This window comes from Prinia subflava, chromosome 3, assembly GCF_021018805.1.
Source record: "Prinia subflava isolate CZ2003 ecotype Zambia chromosome 3, Cam_Psub_1.2, whole genome shotgun sequence".
In the NCBI taxonomy this organism is placed as follows: Eukaryota; Metazoa; Chordata; class Aves; order Passeriformes; family Cisticolidae; genus Prinia; species Prinia subflava.
The window spans coordinates 87915013-87938392 of record NC_086249.1 but is presented as its reverse complement, the minus strand read 5'-3'; the positions used below and the strand labels follow the sequence as shown (position 1 = coordinate 87938392).

Genomic DNA, 23380 nt, shown 5'->3' with positions numbered 1-23380 from the left:
GAGTGTACAATGACTCACAAAGAAAAACAAATTACTGTAATTTAGGGTGTTTTGATTTCAATGCCAGAATTAGAACAATTCATTCCAGCTCAATTGAAAACAGAAGAGACGTGGTAGGTTTTTATTCTGCAGGGTCTTTAAGCATCTGCTGTTAGCAGCAAGAATTTGCAATGAAAGGCACAAAGCACTGTTAGAAAGCATTGAAAAACACTTCCTGGGTCCATTCACTTGTCCCAGTTTTCAAAGGATATACTTGTGTTAGTTCTGGAGAATGGGAGGGCGCAGTCTCCTCTTTGCCAACCCTTATCTTTTCCAAGCACAGGACTGGCTTCTGGCTTTTCTTCAGAGGAAAGGCTGAGAAAGTTAGGGTTGTTCAGCCTGCAGAAGAGAGAGCTCCAAGAAGAGACCTTATTGTGGTCTTTCAACACTTTAAAATGTTTTAGTAGTGTCTATTGAGAAAGGACAAGGGGTGATGGATCTAAACCAAAGGAGGGTAAATTCAGACTACATATAAGGAAAAAAATCTTTAAAATGAAGGTGGTGAGACATTGGAACGGGTTGCCAGAGAGGCCGTAGAAATCTATCCCTGTTCACTGTCTGGAGATTGGCCCAGGTGACCTTTAATGGTTCCTCCCAATCCAAAGTATTCTCTGATTCTGTGGTTCTATGAATAGTGAATAGATTAATACTTGGAAACACAAGACTGGGTGCATGCACAGGGCAGCAGCACTCTTGCGATATCTAAAAGAGAAATTGTATCTGCAAGGAGTTTCTTTATCACTGTGTGACAGATGAATACAATCAGTGTCTAACACATATTCAGATAAATAAAACACAACATATGATCTTATCATAATAATGTGATAAGAGTAATTTCAGTTTCTTATACAGTACCAGTGAAAGGTTATAGTGTCTGCCTCTCCAAATCTGCAGGAATTTTGCCATCATTTTGAGCCTTCACCCCAAATTTATAAAAATCCAAGGAAACGAAATAAAGGATTAAAACAAAAAAAGGACTGATTGACCTAATCTAGCAATCTACATCTAAAATAATCAGTCCCATCTTCCTTTATGTTTGAAGAGGAGAAATAACCATCTCAGTCTTAAGCTATGCCAAGGGAAATATAGGTTGGGTATTAGGAAAAAGTCTTTTACAGAAAGGGTGATAAAGTACTGGAATTGTCTGCCTGGGGCAGTGGTGGAGTCACCATCCCTGGATGTGTTTTAAAAAAGACTGGATGTGGCACTTTTGGTGCCATGGTTTAGTTGAGGTGTTAGGGTGGGGTTGGACTCAATGATCTTGAAGGTCTCTTCTAACCTGGTGATTCTGTGTGTGTGTGATTTTGAGGCACATATACCAAGGCATTGACTCCATTCTGGAGTTGCCTGTTTCTCCCAATTGTCTCCAAACAGGGGATAGATATATTTATTTAACTGCAGATAGCTGTGGTTTAGATCTGTAGAGTTAAATGAGATCAGTGCTGTCCGGCAGTCTGTTCCTGCATCCCTCAGGTCTTCTCCCCTTTGTACATCATATGTCAGTATTATCAACCTAATTGCTGCACACTGCAGGAAACAAAGGTTATATCTGTACCAAAATGAAGGGTTATCTTGCTAGAAAGATATTTTCTGTGATCCATCATGATGACTGTGTCATTTACATAGCTCCTTCTCTGCCATTTTCCTAACTCATCCACAGTCTTAAAAAATTGCTCACAATGCAGCCTAAGGAAACTTAGTTAAGGAAACTGCATATATATCAAGCAGTTTAGCTGTATTTTTCCGAACAAACCATTTTTATGCTTGCCCTTGATGCCCAGTGAAAAACAGTTCTAACTGGCTTTTCTTCACATTAATAAATAACATATGGCTGCAGTGGCAAAACGCAAAGCTCCTGTCCAAATTATCTGAGCACAAAATGCGACCTATGCAGGCAGTTAAAATACATTTATGTAAATATATGTATATAGGTATACATTAGATATATATATATATATAAAATCCCAAGAGTAAAATGGATTTGATTATTCTCTACTGTTGTCTATAAACTCCACAAAAAGATTTCTATTACTCCTTTCAGACTGGTGCATGGAATTTTCATAGATCACAAACTGAGCACTTTGTGACAGAGTGAATTAGGCTTTACTTTTATCACATTTCACAGTTAAGTAAAACGAAGACCATTTGTACATCCTAGTCATAGATCTATGCTGTGAACTAAGTGAAGAAGCCTACCTTATGACTATCATCTGTATTGCATCTGAACAAAATGTCAAAACCTAAATTCCAGCTTCATTATCTCTGCTGTCAGTTGCTTTTGAAACAATTGGCTGTCTCCTGGAGATTTTTTCTCCTTTGATTCTTCCCAGTATAATATTTGTCAGATCTTCCTCATCCTCCATCTCCCCAACCCCATCTTTCTTCCTAGGCTATTTCTTTACTGAAGAAATAAATTTAACTACTATGTGCTTATCATTTACGTAGATGTCTGTCCAAAGCTTCTGCTATCCAAATGAAATCTCTGATATCTTTCTGGAAGCTGCCAGCCAGACATTGAGATATCAAGCTCAGTATATTAAAACAATACTTTTAATCTTCATCTGACTGTTCTATTCTCTGTATATATAGCCTTGATAGTCTTTTGAAAGCGTTCTTATCTTAAGTTGCTCAAGCTCTTCATCTGGAAACCATCTTTCTCTAAACACGTATCTAGCTGGATCCAGCAATACATATGACTTGCAAAGTCTCTGCACAACATTACTGTCATTAGGATTGGTTTTGTCCTTTGTGAATCAAAAATGCTTGGTTTGTGTCTTAATACTTTGAAGTCAATTGCAGGAACATCCATTCTTTGACCTTGCAATATGCCCTACTTCAGAAATCCCATCTGAAACAATGATACGTTTTCTTCATCCATCACTTCACCTATGACTGCACGAAGAAATTTGTATTGCCTAGCATATGCCACCAATTTTTTCACACAGAAACAACTTTGCTGTGGAAACTCTGTACAACCTGTCTTACTGTTTAACTCTGTCAGCACTGAAAGATCAAAGTCCAATTCCAGACAATACTCAGTCTCATGGTTTGGGTGTAATCTCATTCTGTTGGTTTTTAGCAGTCCTGGTCTGCCCAAGGACAGGTTGAGATGATTTGTATGTACGACCAAGCCCTTGGTACCAACTCACACATGATGAGTTAATAATACATAAAATTTGTATCCACATCTGATTTAACTGTGCCTTTCCAATTCCTCCGTGCTGATTTCAGCCCAGTGTCATGATACAAGGTAGAATCAGTACTGAATATGTAAAAGAGCTTCAGCAACTCCCTCATGGTCATACCAGCAACGTGGGTATTTCTAGTACCACTAATTCAAGCAGACTCTTTAGGTCTTCTTCAGGGTCTTGGTACTCCATATCAAAATCCATAAGGAATCTTTACAAAGTCAATCACTGCATGACAGCAGGGAGAGAGAAACGGAGCAAACAAAATTAATTTGAGGTGGTTTTAGTCAATCTCTGTGACCTCGTGCTGAGAGGATTTAGATAGAATCTCAATGGGCACCCAGGAGGCACTGTATTAGTGCTGGAATTCACCAGGGAGAGGTGACAGTGCCCCTAAACTGTTCCTCAGCTGTATAGACCTTGTGTGCCATTCATTCTGCTTCAGAGCAAAAGCCATGCAGAGGACATGGAAAGGAAGGTGTGTTAAACTAAATGGATTGAAAGGGAGTAGTTATCCTTGTGAGATCACTTACCCCTGAGAGCAAATTTAAGAAACTTCATTTTTAATATTAGTGCCTTTCAGGCATTTTAGGTGTTACTGACTTTTAAAGTGTGTTTACTCAGTTTTGAGTCAAAATGAAGTAAAACAGCCTTCAGCAATGATTTTTCTGTCTTGTGATAGAGCGTTGACTCACAAAAGCTGGTGAATGAAAGTCTGAGTTTCTGGAGCAGTTACCACTCCCAAATATTTGCTCTGATCCTCTGTGGAGAAGTGCATTCTGTGTTCCACTGCTGTGCTGGAAGCATGCTGGGCTTCCCTCTGGAGCAGTGGTGAAGCACACCCGAGCCAGGGAGGGGAAGTTGCTGGTGCAGCCTTGAATCACTGGAGCCTTTGAGGAGGCTTCCCTGTGGCACAGAGCTCTGTGACAGTACTGGTGAATTCAGTAACCAAATCACACACTGCCAAATGCAATACTGGACCTAACAGGCTGAGGTCAACCTCTTTAAGTTGCATTACAAATTTACACTCTCTAAAAGAGTATGTGCTGCGGAATGATGAATTTGGCAGTCAGACTGCTACATTATTTTGTCATAACAAAGCATCTGAATGTAGAGCTGCCTGCCTTTTTGTAGGAGAAACAGTATTTGTTTTGTTCTGAGTGGTTTATGAAGTGAATGTTGCCAAAGAGCTGAATTTGTGCAGTATAGTCTCAGGTGAGTGTGGGTTCATCACAAGAGCCAGGGAAAATATGTCTTTCTTAGGTCAAATCTCTTTCAGATATTTTCATTACATAAAGGCCTGTAGATTTCCAGCTATAATCCCAGGTGTGCATATGAAGAGCAAACTTAGGATGCAGTTTTCAAAGAACTTGATGATGCTTAAGTGTTATTGAAACACAGTTTACAATTAATTAAACCTTCAGTAATTTAGGATTTCCATATATTAATATTTATTTTCTGTGTTGAAATGATAACAAGTACATTTTTCAAGTAAAATATTTTACTGTTAGGTGCAGGAGATGACAGAAGAAAACTTTAGGTGAACACCATCAGACAAATAAAAATAGATCTTGTATATTTGTTATTAATACTTGTTCCAATTTTTTGTTTGGCCTTTGAAGGACAGGCAGAAGATTGAAATGAAGCCCCAGATAGGAATAAAAAAATTGAAACCTCCAGTGATTATTCCACAGGATACATTTTTGAAACATACCTGATATTACCATCAATCTTTTCATAAAACTGTGGACCCTTTTTTCCCCATATTTTGATTATATTCTCACAGATAGCTGTTTTTATTTGAGTTTATTTGCATTTCTTTTCATTAATACCCTTCTGTCCCAAGGATTTCTCTGACAAGTTTTAAAAAAAAGCATTGTTAGGCTTCTGTGATTCAATATTTAGAGCATCATAAATCATGGTTGTATCATGAAACACATTTGAACTTTTCCTTATGCTCCTTGGTTGAAAGTGGCTGCTTGGGAACCTGTCTGCACTTTAATCCTTGGCAACATACATCAGTAAGCCAGAGACATTATCTATAATAATTCTTGAGGAAAAAAAATAGATGTTTCATAAAAATAAGATCTTGCAAGTAAAGGTGGAATTCCTTCAGAGGGGCATTTTGAGGCTATTGTCTGTGGTTATCAGAGGTTAAGGAGCTGACAGAAAAATAAACCCAAAATGAAACCACAAACATTCATATTTGCCTTCCTTTTTTTTTTAATACAGACATACTTTAACAACTTTAGTTGTTTCAGCTTGACTGCCATCCTTCACTCTATGACAGCTGGGAGAAACACTATTAAAGCACAGGAATCTGTGATTTTTCTTTTCATGATGTGGCTTGTAGGGAAGATGATTTGGAACGAAGCTCCCACTGAGACAAGCATGCAGGAAGATCCTTCAGTCTTTCAAGCTCATTTCTTTCTTATGCAGGTGTTTTAAAGATTGCAAACAAGAAAATTTAGACCCCAGTAATTTGCTTCAAGTTTTACTTCTTTGAATAGGTCTTTAAAACAAAGCTCATGTGTTAATATGGGAAAGATTGTATATCTTGCCTGTTGATAGAAAAAAAAAGAGACACAGAGGGCTCCTGGGTGACTATTTGCTTATAATATTCATACAGTCATTCTGTTATAATAACAACTTTTTTTAATGCTGAAAATGTGAATTTTGTAACCAGCAGGAATTGTATCTATATACATATATGTGTGTAGATGTATCTATATTAGAAAGGATAGCTAGGAGATCAGTAAAAATGGAGTGAGGACAAAATTAAGCATGGAAGTATGGGCGTTTGAAGCTCCCCAAAATTACATTTTTTAAATCCTGTTGCTAATGAATGACAGATCATAGTGCAGCCCAGAGCAGGGCCAGGAGGGATGCACCACCACAACACCACTTATGGCATTCTCTGGTAAGATAGGCTGGGCAAACACTGCTTTCAGGTCAACAGTGAAGAGTGTTGACCCTCCCTCTTGATATGCATCAATGAAATTTTGATATGTTTGGTGAAATGATCAGAACAATCTTAGAAAAAGTAACTTGTCATTGTATCCATCTAATGTGACTACATACATCACTTGTTCTATGGCATCTGAAACTAAAGCTACTTTAACACAAAATACTTTCAAAATCTGGAGTTCCTAGGTGGTTATGTTTTTATGAATTCCTTCCTAACAGTTAATTGACAATCAAAGTTAGTGCTGGAATTAGTGAAGAGTTGTTGAAAAGTCTGTTGGATGAGGTCTCTACAATCTTGTACATCAACTACATCCCCTAATCTCAGGGGAGAGGGGAAATACTTCCCTGACTGTGCCTCCTGTGTTGTGTCTCACAGCTCCCAACCCTCCCACCATTCGAGAGGAGCTCTGTACAGCCTCTTATGATACCATTACTGTGCACTGGACATCAGACGACGAGTTCAGTGTGGTCTCCTACGAGCTGCAGTACACCATCTTCACTGGACAAGCCAACGTTGTTAGTGAGTATAAAACTTCTCTTCGCTTGTTGTTCCCTTATGGTTTGTATGTAAACCAAGTGTATTTGAAGATAAATATACTCCTATGTCAAGAACAGAAGGAAAAAAAATTCTAGAAAGAGTTAAAGCCAAAATTTTCAATCCAAAACAATAAAGATTTTAAAAGGGTTTGAAATTCAGAATTACTTCAGTTAGAATTTCTTGTGTTTTTTCTGGCAGTGCCATGTATTGAAAACTTTTGAAGACTAAACCCATCACAAGTATTGTCTATATTAACAGGACTTGTCTCTTGTGTCCCAAGTCCCTTTTTGCAGGTGTAGCAAGTTCAAAGACCTCTGTTCCATTCTCTGCACTAGTCAGGCAGTGTGCACGTGGAAGCCTGTGTTGAAGTGGACATTAGTTAGAACTGCAGCCCCATTGTCATTTATATAAACTTGACATCTGGACCTCTGTCTGAAGTACAGAAATCAAGTCCTTCCCTCTGATTTTTATTGTCTTCAAGGCTACAAAGCATAGTGTAGCTCAGAGAGCTACAGACTAAGTCAGAAAACATCAGTGGAACAACAATTTATAGGGTAATTTGGTTTTACTTAAAATGAGATTAACAAATATTGTATATTTTCTAGTATAGCACGTTTTTTGAGTATACTCTATGTTTTGAATCTGTGACTTTCTTTGATGACCAAATTTACTTAATTAAATTTTGCGTTATTTTATTGCTAAGTAACTACTCCTCACAGAAAAAAAAATATTGTCTAATCTTTGGTCAGGAAGTTGTTTCTGGATTCAGTGTTCTGCAGTCATTGGGGTAATTGACTATGAATTTGGAGAAGTCATTCAACTTCTTCCTGGTCCCTGTATATTTAATGGGAATACCACTAGCTGACACATTCTTTTTTTTTTTTTTTTTTTTTTTTTTAAACAAGGATTCTGAAATGAGCTAAATCAATCTAAATGTGGAGTTTGCTCAAGTCAACACATATTTAGATAGGGAACAGATCACCACAGAGGGTTAGTGTGTTTTTCAGTTCAAGAGATGCCTGGACACATAGTTTAAGAAAAATACACAGAGAGCAATGAAGTGCAATGAAGTGACTTGGGAGGTCCCAGAGCTGTTGATGTCTGGGAGAGCAAGGGGAGAGATGATCAGTGTGTGCTTTCCCTGTTCCTTGAAACTTTCCTATGCCCTCATCTTTGCCCATCATCAAATACCCTGGCCACGCACTGAGCTAGATAGGCTTATTTGTGAGACAGGGCAGAAATGTTTTTCTTCTTGCAAAATTTTTTGTAAGAAGAAAATTTGTTGAGACACTTTGATGAGAGTGCTGTGCGTGTGTTTACATGCTTTATACCAATGGAAAAATGGTATGGTCTATGCCAGCTTTGAGTACTGAGCCAAACTGTCCCACTGACTCCTCTGTTACTGTGTGCACCTCATCTTCTCCATCACTGAGCAGGGGTTTATTTTCCAAGCCAACTGAAAGGACATCTGAGGATTCATGTGCTGGCATCTTGATACCCTTTTTAAGTAGCATACTATGAATGTGCTATAGTATTCAAGACTGACTGAAAAAAAGATGGATTATTTAAAATTTGATGAATGTTTTGTCAAAACCTCCATTTAGTATTTCCCTTAAGAGTCTGATTTTGAAAAACACACTGCAAAATTTAAGGCTGTTGAAAAGGCCAAATAAATTTTAACACATGCTTCCACATCTGAGTAAGCTGGATAATAAAAAAATCTAATAGTAGTTTTGCAGAAATTGGAGCAAGGTAGATAAGGAAGGAAAACCTTCCCTGATTAATCACTTAACCACTTAATTACCAAGCAGAGAGGACTTAAGGATAAGCCAGTGTGTTGCTTGTTTTCTAGTCCAGTTTTATCTATGGCTTTATGCTGTGCAAGTCAATTATTGGCATTATGTATGAACATGGCAGCAGCAAAAGGTGTACCATTTCCACAACATGTGGAAATGTGGGATGTGGGATTTTACTCCATGCTTACTACTGAATAAATAACAAGGTATTTCTATTTTAGGCTGTACTGTAGATTTCCCATGTGGAGGTGAAAGCTTTGATCTGCAAAACATATATCAATAAGTCTGCTTTCAGGGATTAAATACAGTTTCCAAGCATGAAGTACTCAGTATGCAGTCTGAACTTTCATATTATCACTTTGCAACAATAGGTAATTAAAGCTTTGAAGAGAAAACAAATTAACACTGTAAGAAACTTCGTTTAGAAAAGGTTCTGAAGACCTTAAATGAAAGCAGAAAAAAAAAAATGAAGGAATGGCACACTTCTTTGGTGGTTTTTGGGTTTTGTTTTGTTTGGGTTTTTGGTTTGGGGGTTTTTTAACAGAGCTAGTTCTTATGCAAATATCCTGGTTTAATTGAAACCTATAATGTTAACCCAAGTTAAATATGTACATGTATAAGTATATGTGAAAGGTCTTTCTAAAGACTGTAAAGCTTTTTTAAAACCTCATTATTTAATATGGACTTGAACACCTCCAATGGTGATCTTCTTGCCAACATGCTACAAATCTGCCTGGGTTTCTGAAGTGTGAGACTCCTCCAGGTCATTCCAAATTGCACTGATATTGGAGATTTGCCCACTAGCATCATAGAATCATAGGATCACTTAGGTTGGAAAAGATCTCTGAGATCATTGAGTCCATCCACTAACTTAACACAGCCAAGTCCAACACTGAAACATGGCCCTAAATGTCACCTCCACATGACTTTTGAACACCTCCTGGAATGGTGACACCACCACTTCCCTGGACAGTCTGTTCCAATGCTTGACCAGCCTTTCCATGAAGAAATTTTCCTAATATTCAATCTCAACCTCCCCTGGTACAACTTGAGACCATTTCTTCTTGCCCTGTCAACCCCATCCTCATTTTACTCAGAGTACTGCTTGGATATTTATTCACTTTGTTACATTATATTATTGGTCCTGCAGAAGGATTTAACATCACACTTGTGACATATGGCTTTGCTAGGCTGTTCTTAGAATATCACAGTGTACCTTGGCAGTGTTGTTGAACACAGAGAGCTACTCTCACTGTAGGTGGCATTAGAGGGGCTGCACTGCAGCCTTCATGCTTTGATGAACTGAAGATAGGTTTGTGTTTTGTTTTTTTAAAACCCTATGTTAGACTTTGTGTTAGCAAAAATTTCTTCCTATTTATGGCATATGCATGCTGTTGCACATAACTGCATTTTTTATTTCTCTGTCATTTCCCAAAAATTTCCGTAGGTATTGTGTGTTGCATGTAGCAGATAATGTTAACAGGCTCAGAGATTGACTTCAGTTCCATGGTTTTTTAGCTATGAATTAGTCACCAGGGAGTAGCTCGAGTACTGCATTAAACCAACAAGGTTTTTCCCTCGAGACAATAGGAATCACTTTGCATACATACCCACCTACCGTGCTAATGGAGGCTGTTATTTTGGAATCTGTTTCTTAAACCACATAGCCAGCCTGACTGCAGTTCCACTCACAGTACATTTCCCCCACCAGAGGCATATATCATCCAGAGATTGCTAAGAATTCAGTAACAAAAACAAGCAACACTATGTTTTTTTAGTGTATTTTCTATCCAACATAATCAACTATATTCTTTTTTATTAACTGAAAAATTGGAAAGTTAGCATTTGATGGCCAAGGTCCAAATAGAGTATTTCATTTGAATCCTATTTCATACAGGAAAGATTATTTCCAAATGTGGCCAAACTTCTTGGCTATTGAATGCTTGGCAGACCTGCTCTGTGCATAAGAGCAATACGGAACTTTAGATTATGCAGGCTTTTACTAAAGCAGTTGTTCTCAGAGTTATACCATTGGTACATTTGCATTTCTGAGAGGCAGCTAATCACCTGCAATCTGAATATGGCAAAAGCTTTTAAAATTACTTTGTCACTAGCTAACATGCATTATAATTTCATTATCCCGTTTCAATAGATTTCTAAGTATTCATTGAGTATGCCCTTTTTTAACATCATGGATTTGTTATGGTGTGTTTCAGGATGGTTCAAATTTTTCTCTAACTCTGATATAGGATTCTTCAGGAAAAATACATCTCTCCCTTCTTGACAAAAAGCAGTAAATCATTCTCGCTTATCTGGAAAAGAAATCAGGGTTAATTATACAGTCTAATTTCTGAAAAATCACTCTGTCAAGGATACAGTGTACTACTGTCAGAACCTTTTCACTGTTATAGGACTTATCTTCCTCTGAGAGAGGACAAAAGTTTTTGGAAGGACCTAAGACAGTCAGGAGCCCAAGCTTCCATGAAAACCAAAGAATTTATGATTCACCAATTATTTTTTTAATATTCTAGACTTTGCCTCTTTCTGGTAGTTTTATTTTAATAAAAACTGATTCCATACATCTTCAGATTTCTGCTAGAGATTTTAGTGAGAATCTTTAATGGCAAATTTGGGATAAAACCAGGAAAATTTCTGCATCTTTAAAAGTGTGAAAATAGTGTATTAAAAAAAAGAAATCAATGCATTTTGCAGAAATCCTGCATATTTTTTTTTTCAGATGGGAATGAAGAGTGGAGGTGGAGAGCTATCTGTTACTTTCACCTACCTTATTTGCTCTACCAATTTGAATTGGTAATAATTTATTTAAATAAAACATTTTACAATAATTAAAATACTGAAGAGATTAAATAACCTTCCCATGACTTTTGTGCTCCTTTTCCAGTTTTCAAGAAAATGTATTTTATTAAAATCTATCAGTGTAAATTTTAGGAGTATTTACAACTTGGGGTTTTTCCCATCTGTTCTTTAAAGTGCATCAACAGCCAACACAAGGGAAATAGCTTTACAAATTATTACCTCCAGACTCTGAGAAACTTGTTTTGAAAACATCCTGAACGGACATCACTGTGCTCACTGCACCATTCCAGGATGTAATTTAAATTCTCTTCATTTTTGTAGGCTACAGTTTTAAAATACATTGCTTTGCCATCTGCATAACCCTGTAAAAAGCCCTGGGTTTTTGAAACAAGAACCCTGAATGTAGCCTGGATTAGGAGTGGGTACAATAGGAGACCCTTGGGTCCTGCTGTTGCACCAGTGAGGAGATGTGTACTTTTCCACTTCACCTGCTGCCACCGGCAGGGAACTGAGAGGGCAAACACTTCCTCTGGATGCCTGTGTGATCAGGCTGCTTGTTCATTTCCCTGAACTTCCTTAATCATATTCTTTTGTATTCAGAGAAGAAAGGCTGTCCTGACAGGGCATAACTGCAGACAAATTCCTTTGATGCAGTGACAAATTATTCTTTCATACGTAAAACCTTAACTTGGCGCCACTAATAACTATTCTCCCTTTTGAAGGAGTTTGGGCTTGTAGTTTGGCACCATCAATACTTCATTCCCAGGATTTTTGAATCAAAGTACAATTTAAAGCCTGTTATTCAAGAGCTTACAGTCAGAAAGCACAAGAATATATCATTGAGCCCCTTGGTGCATAGGCAAGAGCTGAGCTTGTTAAGACAACAAGGTTTGTTAAGCACAGTAACCGTGTCAGTCACTGCACATCCAACATTTATTGCTCATCAGTAGTCTGGGATGCCTAAGAGTGGAAGGACAAAGAATAGAAACCTAAGGTGTATTCTGGCATCAATGAGGATAGAGCTTTCCTCTAAAACATGAGTCAGGTCAAACAGGAGGTGTCTGACTCTCTCTATTGACTGTGCAGAGAGTTTAGGATAAGGCCTTTAGTGATTATTGGGTATGTATAAATCCACACACCCAGGAAGAGGGATGAACTCAACAGGAGACTCATAGCAATGCAACAGTACCTTTACTGTCCTTTATGTACTTATTTGGATCAAAGTTCTATACTTTATTAAGGAGCAATCAGCCTCTAGAGGGTATCATAAAAAGTCTGATGCAAGTTTTAAAAATGTGCCCACTAGAGAGTTGTAGCGAATAATACAAAACTACTTTCAAGATGTGTTAGCAAAACTCTGGGCATTTCTGTGTCTACATAATGGTCAGTTTATATATGGCTTATACACACCACAGAACTGTGCTTTCAAAGTGTGATTGTGATTAGAGAAGACACTTCTAGGACCACTGCCTCTATCCATCCCAGTTATTGTCATATGTTATTTGGTATCTCATCAGAGGCATCTTAGTTAAATCCAGTGCTTCATTTTGTTTTATTTGAACATACTTTAATTTATTTTGCAATAGCACCTATGCATCCAGTAAGGGATAGTCTCAATGCAAAATCAATGTGGTAGTTCAGGTAAAGAAGTGTACGTCCAGTATCTGTGGCAAACTGGGAAAAGATGAGATTTCCTCTGAGTAGTCACTGAAATATTTTATGTCAGGAAGCTGCTTCCTTATTTTCTTTCTTCCTCGTACGAAATCCATTCACACAGAGACTAAAAAAATAAATACAATATGGTGTGTGTGGCTCAATGAGAGAAGACATGGATGGATATTGCTTTAAGCAGTTCACTACAAGTGCTGGGCCCAGTTGGGGTTACCATGGGGTATAAAATGGGGTTCTTTTTCTTCATGAGAATGGCAGATAATTGTTCTATACAATCATGTGTGTGTATGTATATATATATATATATATAAATTATCTACAGATGGGTGACTCATCTCAAAACATTTTAGATGTAAATGAGAGATCTCACCTATGCTGGTCACTTAGGCTTCCTCTGTGGACAAGAAAAGAGAGGCATTTGTGGTTGGTAGGATGTTCACACCTGGCGAAGTGGAAGAAATTACTTACTGATTTCTACCTTTCCTCAGAGTCCAGAAAAAGAGGTTAGGCATTGCAGCTCTTTATTAGGTGGCAAGATAGAATTATTCCAACCTGAAACTGTACCACAGTTACCCATTTACACAGCAGGATGAATCTGTTCTACCTGCCTCTCAAAAAGGCTTTGTAATGCAAGAGAATTTTGAGACACAAACTTCATAATACTTAGATTGAAATTTGGAATTTAAATTCTGTTTCTAATGATCTTTTGTTATGAAAAGCACATATCACATTAGGAAGGAATCTCACACTATGTCCATGAATTGTATATGAATCTGCAAACCTGTATCACAGATCCAGGTTTTGTACCCAGTAACCTTTAAATTTTATTTTACATAAAGTTTTCATATTGTCTGATATGCAGAACTGAATTACTACTGAGTTCTAAAAGACTGTCTTCGTGAGTGGTTTGCTGGTAGAACATCAGTTAAAAGCTGAAAGCTGTCTGTAAACAACAGCTTCCATAATGTGTTCTATGCCCAGTGAAGACAGAGGCCAAGAAGTCTGTCAGGTTCTTAATCCAGTCAAGACTTTCTCTGTTAAGTTTTCCAACATTACATATGAGCATACATGCATACACTTCTACTTGCATCTATCTATTTCTGGCTGTATAACCATATAAAATGTTGTGAATAGATGTACTCTTCATGAATGTTAGAATTTTCTTTATGTAAACATCTACAAGAAGAGGCTGGAGAATCCATTAGACCAGGAGCTGTTCCAAATACACAGTGATGGAACTATATGTATGGGTGATTGATTGCCATTGCATTTATATCACAGTAGAAAAAACTTATGTAGATTTAAAAGTTCATTTTAATAGTATATTTTCCTGTTTTGTTTATGATATTGGTACTTCTTTATTTTACCTACTTCCTGTGTATTATACTTCTGTGGTAGGTATCAAATGTAAACCAAATATAAACTAAAAAGGTTTATAAATGGAAAATTTTCCAGCTCTTTCCCAGCTGGCATCTCAGCATGAGGACATAAATCAAAAAGTTGCATCCATTAAATTTACTGGCTTAGATTATTTTCTGGCAAAGTCTGAAGTGCAAGAGCCAAAGGTTTCCCTGAAGCCCATGCTCTACCCTGTTTGGCCTCCCCTGATTTGCTTCAGGTTCTGAAGAATGCATACCTGGGGACTGTCAGCAAAGGTGCCTCCCCAGCCCTCCTGGCTTTACTGCTTATGTTCGTTTTCTGAGGTTTAAACTGAGTTCATTAATCCAAACAGTAGATTGATGGGATCTCCATAATCCTCCAGTTCTTAAGCAATAAAGAATGCCTTGTGCTGGGATATGAAAAATCTGACTGCTAGTGTCTCCACTGAGCCATTTCTTAAATGCCCACTTTTTATGGTTCACTTCACATACCAAGAATTTAAAAGGAACCTTGGCTGTGGGTTGATAAAATGAATTACTGGCTTTAAGTAGTGGCTCAGTAAATGTAACAACACTTTAAAAGGTACAGAAGCAAAGTTCATACTGGCTGTTGGGTGCCTGGGAATGCTCTAAATGTCCCTCTGTTACAAGGTGTTTTGTGTATTATGACTGATGTGCTCTGTTCAAAATTGCAGGTTTATGCAACTCAGCCGACAGCTGGATGATTGTCCCTAATATCAAACAAAACCACTACACGGTGCACGGGTTACAGAGTGGCACGAAGTACATCTTCATTGTCAAGGCCATCAATCAGGCTGGCAGCAGGAGCAGCGAGCCTGGCAAGCTCAAGACAAACAGTGAGTAACACAAGATCAGGATGCACAAAGTCTTCTCCTTTCTGGCCTTCCTTCTTAGGTCTGACCTTTGGAAGATGCAAGAGGGCAGAGAAGTTCAACGCTTTTAAAGTGCTTTCCAAAATGAGAGCTGCATATTTAACATAATTCAAGATTGCCTGAGTCTTCTGTAGTGCAGAAAATATGTTAGGCTTGATTTGAGAGATACATCTGTAGTTTGGTCACTAGAAATATCACATAAGAACAAGGCCATCATATGTGAAATAGTTGAAAATACTCTTTTGTGGTTTTGTTTTAATATCATCTCTATGTTTTTCCCTCTACAAAGCAAAAATTTTTCTTATGTTTGCAGTAAAACATTTTATTTTTGTGTAGTGTTCATAAGATAATTGCTAGTCTAATTTTATCCTTCAAAACTATTTCTTTTTTAGGACATTGGAAAACTTCTTAGCTTCAACGCCCTCATTTTTATAGAGTTCAGCAAGGTGATAGACTAGTCAGAGATCCCACTTCAAAAAAACAATGGTTTCTCAAATTATTAGCAGATGTAGAATAGCAATTTTAAGACTAGTTTCCAGCTGGTTTTTTTCCTCTTGTCCCAGCTAATCCCTCAGTCATGTAGTCATCATGGGCAGCTCTGAGGGCTGGAAAGGAAACACTGGGATTTGTGCATCTTCTGAAACCTGCTTATTGAAGGGGAGGGTGCTTGAAGAAGGGCGATACTGAGTGGTGAAAGTAGGAGTCTGAATAGAACGGCATGTACACCTTCCTGATTTCCTCCCGTTTGCTGTTAACCAGACACAATTTAGGACAGAGACATCCTTCAGACACTGACCCAGCACACAAAGGCTACTAAGCAGTAGGGAAGGCAGGCAGGAGGTTATGTTACTGCTGTCAGGCAGTAAGAAATAGTCCCCAGATACTTTCCAATGGGTTTATTCTATATTGTTCATAATAGGTAGCTAAATGCACATTGCAAAAGTAGATAACCCTGAACAGTCTACATCCTATTTTTAAGTACATGTGCCAGTGCCTCACACAGGCTTCATGGGAGATCTAATTTAAATATTCTGTGCATGCCATCAAATCTTCTGATTACATGTTTTTAGCCCTTGATATGAAAGACAGTAAGAAGAGAAAAGTGCTTTGCTGGAGTTGTACTTTTCTAGTTGTCTCTTGGTGGAGGTAAATGATCGTTCTGCTTTACGACACAATGAGCAAGCCTGTCAGAATTGTGGTGGGCTTTATATATCTACAAGGCTTGGTTTACCAAAAAGCTTCCTGTTATTGTCTACAAACCTTGTGCTACAGCTGAAGGTATTTGCCAAGAGCAACAGCCTGAGTAATTTTATTGCACCATATTATTTGGACTAAGTTACAGTTCACTTCCTTCCTTTTAATGCACAGTATCCAGCACCACATGGGAATCCTTCCAAAGCAATCCTGAATTGTTGACTGTGCTTGTTACAAGTAAAGCTGTCAGTGAACAAAGAGAGAAGTCTAGTGCTTCTTGTTTTCAAACTCATTTTGTGGGATTGGAAATCATACTTTTTCTAGGAATGATGAAGATGTTATTACGGAGTTTTATCCCCAGAGAATTAATAGAACACAAGTTATTTTAAATCTAATATGCTGTGAAAAAAGCAACCCTCAGACCTTTATTAGCATGTATATTGGTTTCAATTACATGCAAGAATTAGAGTATTCTGGTTACCTCTAGGTCACAGATAATGGACGTGGTGATTATGCAGGACTCTTTTCAGGGATTATCGACACGGGGAAGTTAGTGCACAATGAAGTTGACAGTACACTGACAATGCAATGGAAACTAGCTATTGCACGGAGCAGGATAGGTTAGTCTATCTCAAGAATGCTTGAGAGGAGGAAATTAATATGGTTATGTAATCTTGTGGGCTTAGATATTTGTTAATCCTCTCTCCTTTTAAAAATCAAAGCCAAACCATTCTTCTGTCATCTTTGTCTCTGCATCTCTAGGTCAGCCTTTTAAGCTGGACCCCAAATCTGCTCATAGAAAATTGAAAGTGTCTCATGATAACTTGACAGTGGAAAGGGATGAAACATCCTCCAAAAAGAGTCACACGCCAGAGCGATTCACGAGCCAAGGGAGCTATGGAGTAGCTGGCAACGTGTTCATCGACAGCGGGCGGCACTACTGGGAAGTGGTTATAAGCGGGAGTACATGGTAAGTATCTAGACATGTATGTGAAAACAATCACTAGTTCCCACCACACAGGTGCTGGCACAGCTTCTCTGATCGAGACCACTAGCAGAGACATCAGGAACAGTATGAGCAGGCCAAGCATGTATTTTCAAATAGTTTGTCAGATGAGTTTCCCAATCTCCAGCACCTTTGGACTCCAGAAATAAATCTGTCAGATTATGCATCTTTATATTTAGCAGCCTTCACAGGACTTTTACTCCACAGCTGGGGTTGGTTTTTTTGAACCCACATACAGTATGTTTTAAGATCTTTTTTTTCATTGGAGGGATCAAAAAGTTTCCTCTTGTTTACACAGAGATAACTCTGTAAATGTGATCACTTCTCTACTAAATGTAAAAGATTTTCTGTCCTTCACTATGAAAAAAATAAATAAAATTGAGACAACTTGATGATCCAGTTTAACAGGGGCAGAGGTCAGATTTGCTTTTGGGAAGGGGGCATGAAGCAGCAGAGCTGTAGGTCTGTGCCCCAGGGAAAGAAGCAAGTGGCAGGAAACAGAAGACTGTTTTCCTTCACTTCTGAATGATCCTCTGTGTCATACAGGGGTGTATTTCAGAGGGCCTTTAGTCAATGGAAGAGATGTTATCCTTTGGTATTCAAAGACATCATGATGAAAGTTAATGGAGTGGAAAAATCAGTAGGGTCTTCAGGTATTTCCCACTGTCTCAAAGAAGTAAAATGCTGTTTGTCTGTGCCAATGCTAAGGAATGGGGAAAAAATCTTATGGCACATTAATCTCTGTTGCTTGAAAGTCCAACAAATACTGCAGTTTCTCTAGAATATGAGGAACTTTTAAATTTCTATTATGTATGACAAATCAGGTATTTTTCCTCAGTATCTGTTAATGAGAACATTTTCACAATCCTGCTGCTCTGCACATCTTGCCATATATTATGGTTTGCAGAGCAAATGTCTTAACCTACAGTTGCTTAACTTGGCCTGAAACCCAGTCTCAAAAATATTCATTGATGTTGAAAACCACACCAACATCTGCCAAAACATATTTGAAAATGGCAAAATGGGGGGATGATGGGGGAGGGAGGATGTTTAGTATGTTCTTTGGTGTTTACTCTTGCATTCCTTCTTCAGGGCCATGTATTAAAGGAGCAAGGAAAGATCAGATTAGCTCACAGAGAGCAGTGTATTTTAAAATCAATGAATTCCCCTGTATTCATCTGTTGGAAATTGAAATTTGAGGTCCCGTGATTTAAACTCTGTGTTGTTGAGTACTCAACAATCTTCCTTTTCAATACCAGAGGCAAGGCCTCAAAAAATTTGCCATAGCTGCCAAACTAGAAATAGTACTATGAGTTTCCCTGACCTCTCAGACCCAAAGAGAGACAGAGAAAACCGTTAATTAAGCCTGTGCAGATGTTGTGGTGAAACGTCATTTAATTAGAGCTTAACTCACAGCAGAGAGAGGCGGGTGCATTCCAGTGAGTCGTCTGGGCTAACGTTCGACTTCATGAGAGACAAAATGGCAGGAAGCGTTTGTTTCCTTGAGATGTTCGTTTGTTTTGCAGGTATGCTATTGGTATTTCCTACAAGTCAGCGCCGAAGCACGAGTGGATTGGGAAGAATTCTGCCTCCTGGGTGCTGTGCCGCTGCAACAACACGTGGGTGGTGCGGCACAACAGCAAAGAAATCCCCATCGAGCCCGCGCCCCACCTCCGGCGGGTCGGGATTTTGCTGGACTATGACAACGGTTCCCTTGCCTTTTATGATGCTTTGAACTCCCTACACCTTTACACTTTTGACATTACATTTGGCCAGCCAGTGTGCCCCACGTTCACGGTGTGGAATAAATGTTTGACCATTATAACTGGCTTGCCCATCCCTGACCACCTAGACTCCTCCGAGCAGCTGGCGTGACTGCCAAAAGCCGAAAGGTAGGATGACACATCTTCCCAGGGAGGCCAGGCGGTGCCACCAGGAGCTTACCCGGAGCTGGATCCATGTGGCATCCCAGACAATGCTGCCGAATCTGGGCAAAACTGACGAGGAGAGAAAATCTCTTCCTGTGTACTTTGTACTGAAGGACAAGAAGTGGCTTTAATGATATCTTAGGACTTTTTTTTTTTTCAGTTGCTTTTGTTTGATTGGTTTTGTATTTCATCTCTTACAGGAAGTTTTATAAATTATTTATAAAAATAGAAAAAAAAAAGATAAAAGTGAAAGCCTAGTATGGACACCTGGGAAATGACTTACTGTTGTTTTAGGGGAGTTTTTTTGCACATTGGTGGTCCTGTTAATTAAACTTTCATCAGCCTTTTGAATAATTTTATTTTACAGTGGATGATAGCAGGAAATTGGAAAAATGAAAACTGCATAGTGGACAAGTCAGTATACTGCAGGTTTTACTTGTACAAGCATTAGTGGTCTCATTACCAGCCTTGTTGAGTGTGAGATCTCTCCGTTTCTACTTTGCACATGAGAGTGTGCAGACCAAAAGAACAAAAATAAGCAAGCAAGGAAGTGAAGCTCACCAACACAGCAAAAGAATAAAGTTTAATTTACTTCTGTTCACAGGGCAGTGCTCTCTCAGTTCATAAAAACATGTGGAATATCTCCTAGAAATGGGAGTGGATAAATCATCTGGTGATTTATTTTATTGATGGCAATATTCCCATCTACCAGTGCTTCGCTTTCGTCTTTGGGAAACGTTATAGAATCACTGAGGATGTGGAAGACCGATACCATCCCTGAGAATCAGCAACACTGGAGGAGAACAGCCCATCCAAGGTCTGACTGTAGACTAATTTGATAGAGCAGGGCATAATTTAAGGACTGATTGTAACAGAAGATGTCATGGTTCTGATGGTAGACATGTGAATGCTTATTGATGATTTTACAAGGTTCAACATAGCAAGCCCAGCCAACAGCTCGGAAGTGAGACGTGCGCCGCTTTACCACTGGTTTTAAATTAAATACAAATGTTTCATTGTCATGCACTGTGTAGTGTCTATAACAAAGCAAGGAAGTCTGTTTAACATGTGCTGTATGGAGAAACACTGCAGATGGAGTTTGCTCACAGTTATCATTGCCCTAGGCTGTTTGGGAAAGCACAGCTCACTTTGTGAATGAAAAGTAAAGAGTAAGCTCTCAGCAGCAGTAGAAATCTGCATAGGGAGACCCTATCTTCATCCTGGTGTTGGAAGAAGAGCTTCAGTGAAGGCAATAGAAGTTTTATGTACTTTATCTCAGAGCTGAATCAGGTGCATTTTTTTTCTCTTTCCCTTTACAAATAGAAGCTTTTTGTAATTATTGCAATGCGTGTGTATAAATTATCATTTTGGGAGATGCTTGAGGCATATGACAACTTTAAAGAATGGTTTTCCTACAGTGTTTTGTTGTTACTATGCAAGTGGTGAAAATCTGCCTGTATAGAGAAAAGATAAACTGAATATCAGCTTTAAAGATTTGCTCAGTAATTTATAACCATGCTTTAGGTGTCTTTTGAAAAAGATGCCTTAATGCACTTTCTTCAATAATGGGTCCAAATAAAATGGTCCCAAGCTCAGCTTCAGATTTTTTAAATACTGATTCTCCAGGTACAAAGCTCTACTACAGTTTGCCTTATGATTATATCAAAAAATTATGAACAAGATGAGGAGAATACTTACATGGCCATTTGTTTGTTTGGATTTTTTTAAATAGAAAATAAATGTCTTTCCATGTTTCTTTGATTTCCCTTTACATATCCTACTAAGAGCTGAATTAAATGGAAAAAAATCTGGCAGTGCATTTCAGCTGGACAACATCCCATAGTTCACAGGTAGGAGCCACTGATCTTTCCTGAGTACACAAAAAAGGCAAAGTGTGTACATATAGTGAACCTCAGTGTTTATCATAGTGTTATTAGCAATCAAGAAATGTATACCCTCAAAAATGAAAATGTAAATCAGTCCCCAAGCATTAAATTTTAAAACCGAGTAAAATGTTAGTGGTATAATCTGATATACAATGCCCAGATGATGTGGCCTAGGATGTTTGGGAGCTAGCTGAGATGGAATGAAAATTTTGAAAATGAGTTGACAGAAGATGTCTGATGCAAAGCAATGATAAAAGGATGCATGGAGAAAGGACTTTTATTCTAGGGTTATCGACAAGTTTCTGCCTAAAAGGAAAGAGTGAATTACCAAAGTATATGTAGCAAGGCTGTGTATTTTCTCTTTTGCAAGAAATATTAGATCTAGAAGCTGATTTCAGTAGTGGATAAACTTAAAACACTGTTCAGTGTTGGTTATACAATGTTGGCAGAGATTGAGCTGGATGGAAATAATACCATGAATTTGGAGAGGTCCCAAATGATTTCACGTATTTTCATTGTAAAGATAGAGCATGAGTCTAAAGACAGATTGTGGTTTTGGGCAATGGAAAAAGATGGTCTGTCATCTACAGACCTTGCTGTATCATCTTTGTTTTAACACAGAATACTTCACTTGGAGCTAAGCCACATTTCTCCAGTGTCCTATTAACTCAGTCAGTACTCTTTGTGCATATATGTTTGTGTAAATATGTACACATATGTATGGGTATACACACACCAGCATATGCACAAATACAGTGTGTAATTTGTGTATACACACACGTATGTATATACACATTCCAAGTGGCAGCAATTAGTCAGGTGTTCCTTTTTTGCTTGTTTCTTGGACAATTTCATATTCTGTATGACAATGAGGTAACAAGTTTGCTATGAACAGTATTCTTCTGGACATTTTTTAACAAACAAAATCTGTTTATTTTACAATACTTGATTCAATGCCTGATTAATCAATAAAAATTCCATTTGAAAATGTAGCTTCTGTGGTCTGTGGCATTTTGCATGGTCCATAGTGATGAATTGAAATCTGGGGGTTACAAAGAAGTAATCCTTGTATAAAAATAAAAAATGGTGCTTTGATGTAGCATGTGGTCTTAGATGAGGATTTTTCCCTTTTTTTGAAAGTTTTGTGACAAGGAATGAGGTGACATTGTATAATGTGTGTAGCAAATGCAGATTTCTGAGGAATAATCTGCTGAGATGCAAGCAATGAAAGTGGTAGATAAAGCCTGTGTTGGTATAATGATTGTTTCAAAAGTGTACTTAAAACCCAATTTGGGCTTCAGCAGAATTAGAGCAAACAATGACACAATCTCTTTAGAAGATAGTAGCAGCTCAGAGTAGCGTTGAGCTTGAGGAAATGGAAGGGTGGGGACTATTTTTCTCTGAGACCAGGTAAGATTTTCCATGTGTTTGACTTTTATGTGTTAATGCACACCTAATAGAGAAAAAAAAAATCATTCTGAAATGGGCTGTATGTCATAAATTATTTAGTAGAATGTCTCCAGTCCACTGTATTTTCCCATTGTTGGCTTTCAGAGAGCAATAAAGTTGCTGCTTTTTCTGCCATTAGTTTATTTTTTATCGGTTTTCAGAATCCCATTTTTCAATTGCTCAACAAAGGGACTCTCAGTGAGCAGAGGGTCCCAAGGGTAGGAAGCATAAAATCTCTCAGGTCTGGGTACACTGTGAAAAGAAGGAAATCTGCAAGCATAGGTGAAAACACGTTCTTCATTATTTTAGCAATAGTAGGTCATTAAACAGCAGCGTGCATCATCTGTTTTAGGCCTGTGCCTTAATTGCAAACACTATATTCTTTACATATTAGAAAATAAAACAGGATGCTATTGAGAGCGCAAATTAAAATGTCAGCTCATTAACCAGTTCATTTTAAGATGGCCAGCATTTATAGCACCGTGAAGGACTGTGGGAGATTCCATTAAGATATTATTTAAGAATACAGTAAATATTTCTTTTTTAATTATTATCATAAAGCAGATGTCTAGTAGTTAGCATATTCTGCTTTTAGTTGCAGCAGCACAATTTTCAGATAAGCCCATGCA

The 23380-nt window shown here is 38.1% G+C and overlaps 1 protein-coding gene across 5 annotated transcripts in view; it reads left to right on the top strand.

The window, feature by feature from the left end:
- The window catches only part of MID1 (midline 1), a 239171-nt gene extending 216877 nt beyond the window's left edge, over positions 1-22294 (top strand). For 4 of the 5 annotated variants that reach the window (XM_063392821.1, XM_063392824.1, XM_063392820.1 and 1 more), the window contains 4 exons: positions 6571-6714; positions 15091-15252; positions 17245-17452; positions 19015-22294. In XM_063392821.1, the coding sequence (XP_063248891.1) occupies positions 6571-6714; positions 15091-15252; positions 17245-17452; positions 19015-19363 (863 nt within the window). In that variant the 3' untranslated portion in view covers positions 19364-22294. The remainder of the gene's footprint in view (positions 1-6570; positions 6715-15090; positions 15253-17244; positions 17453-19014) is intronic. The other variant, XM_063392823.1, reaches the window with a different exon arrangement.
- The last annotated feature ends 1086 nt before the right edge of the window (positions 22295-23380 follow it).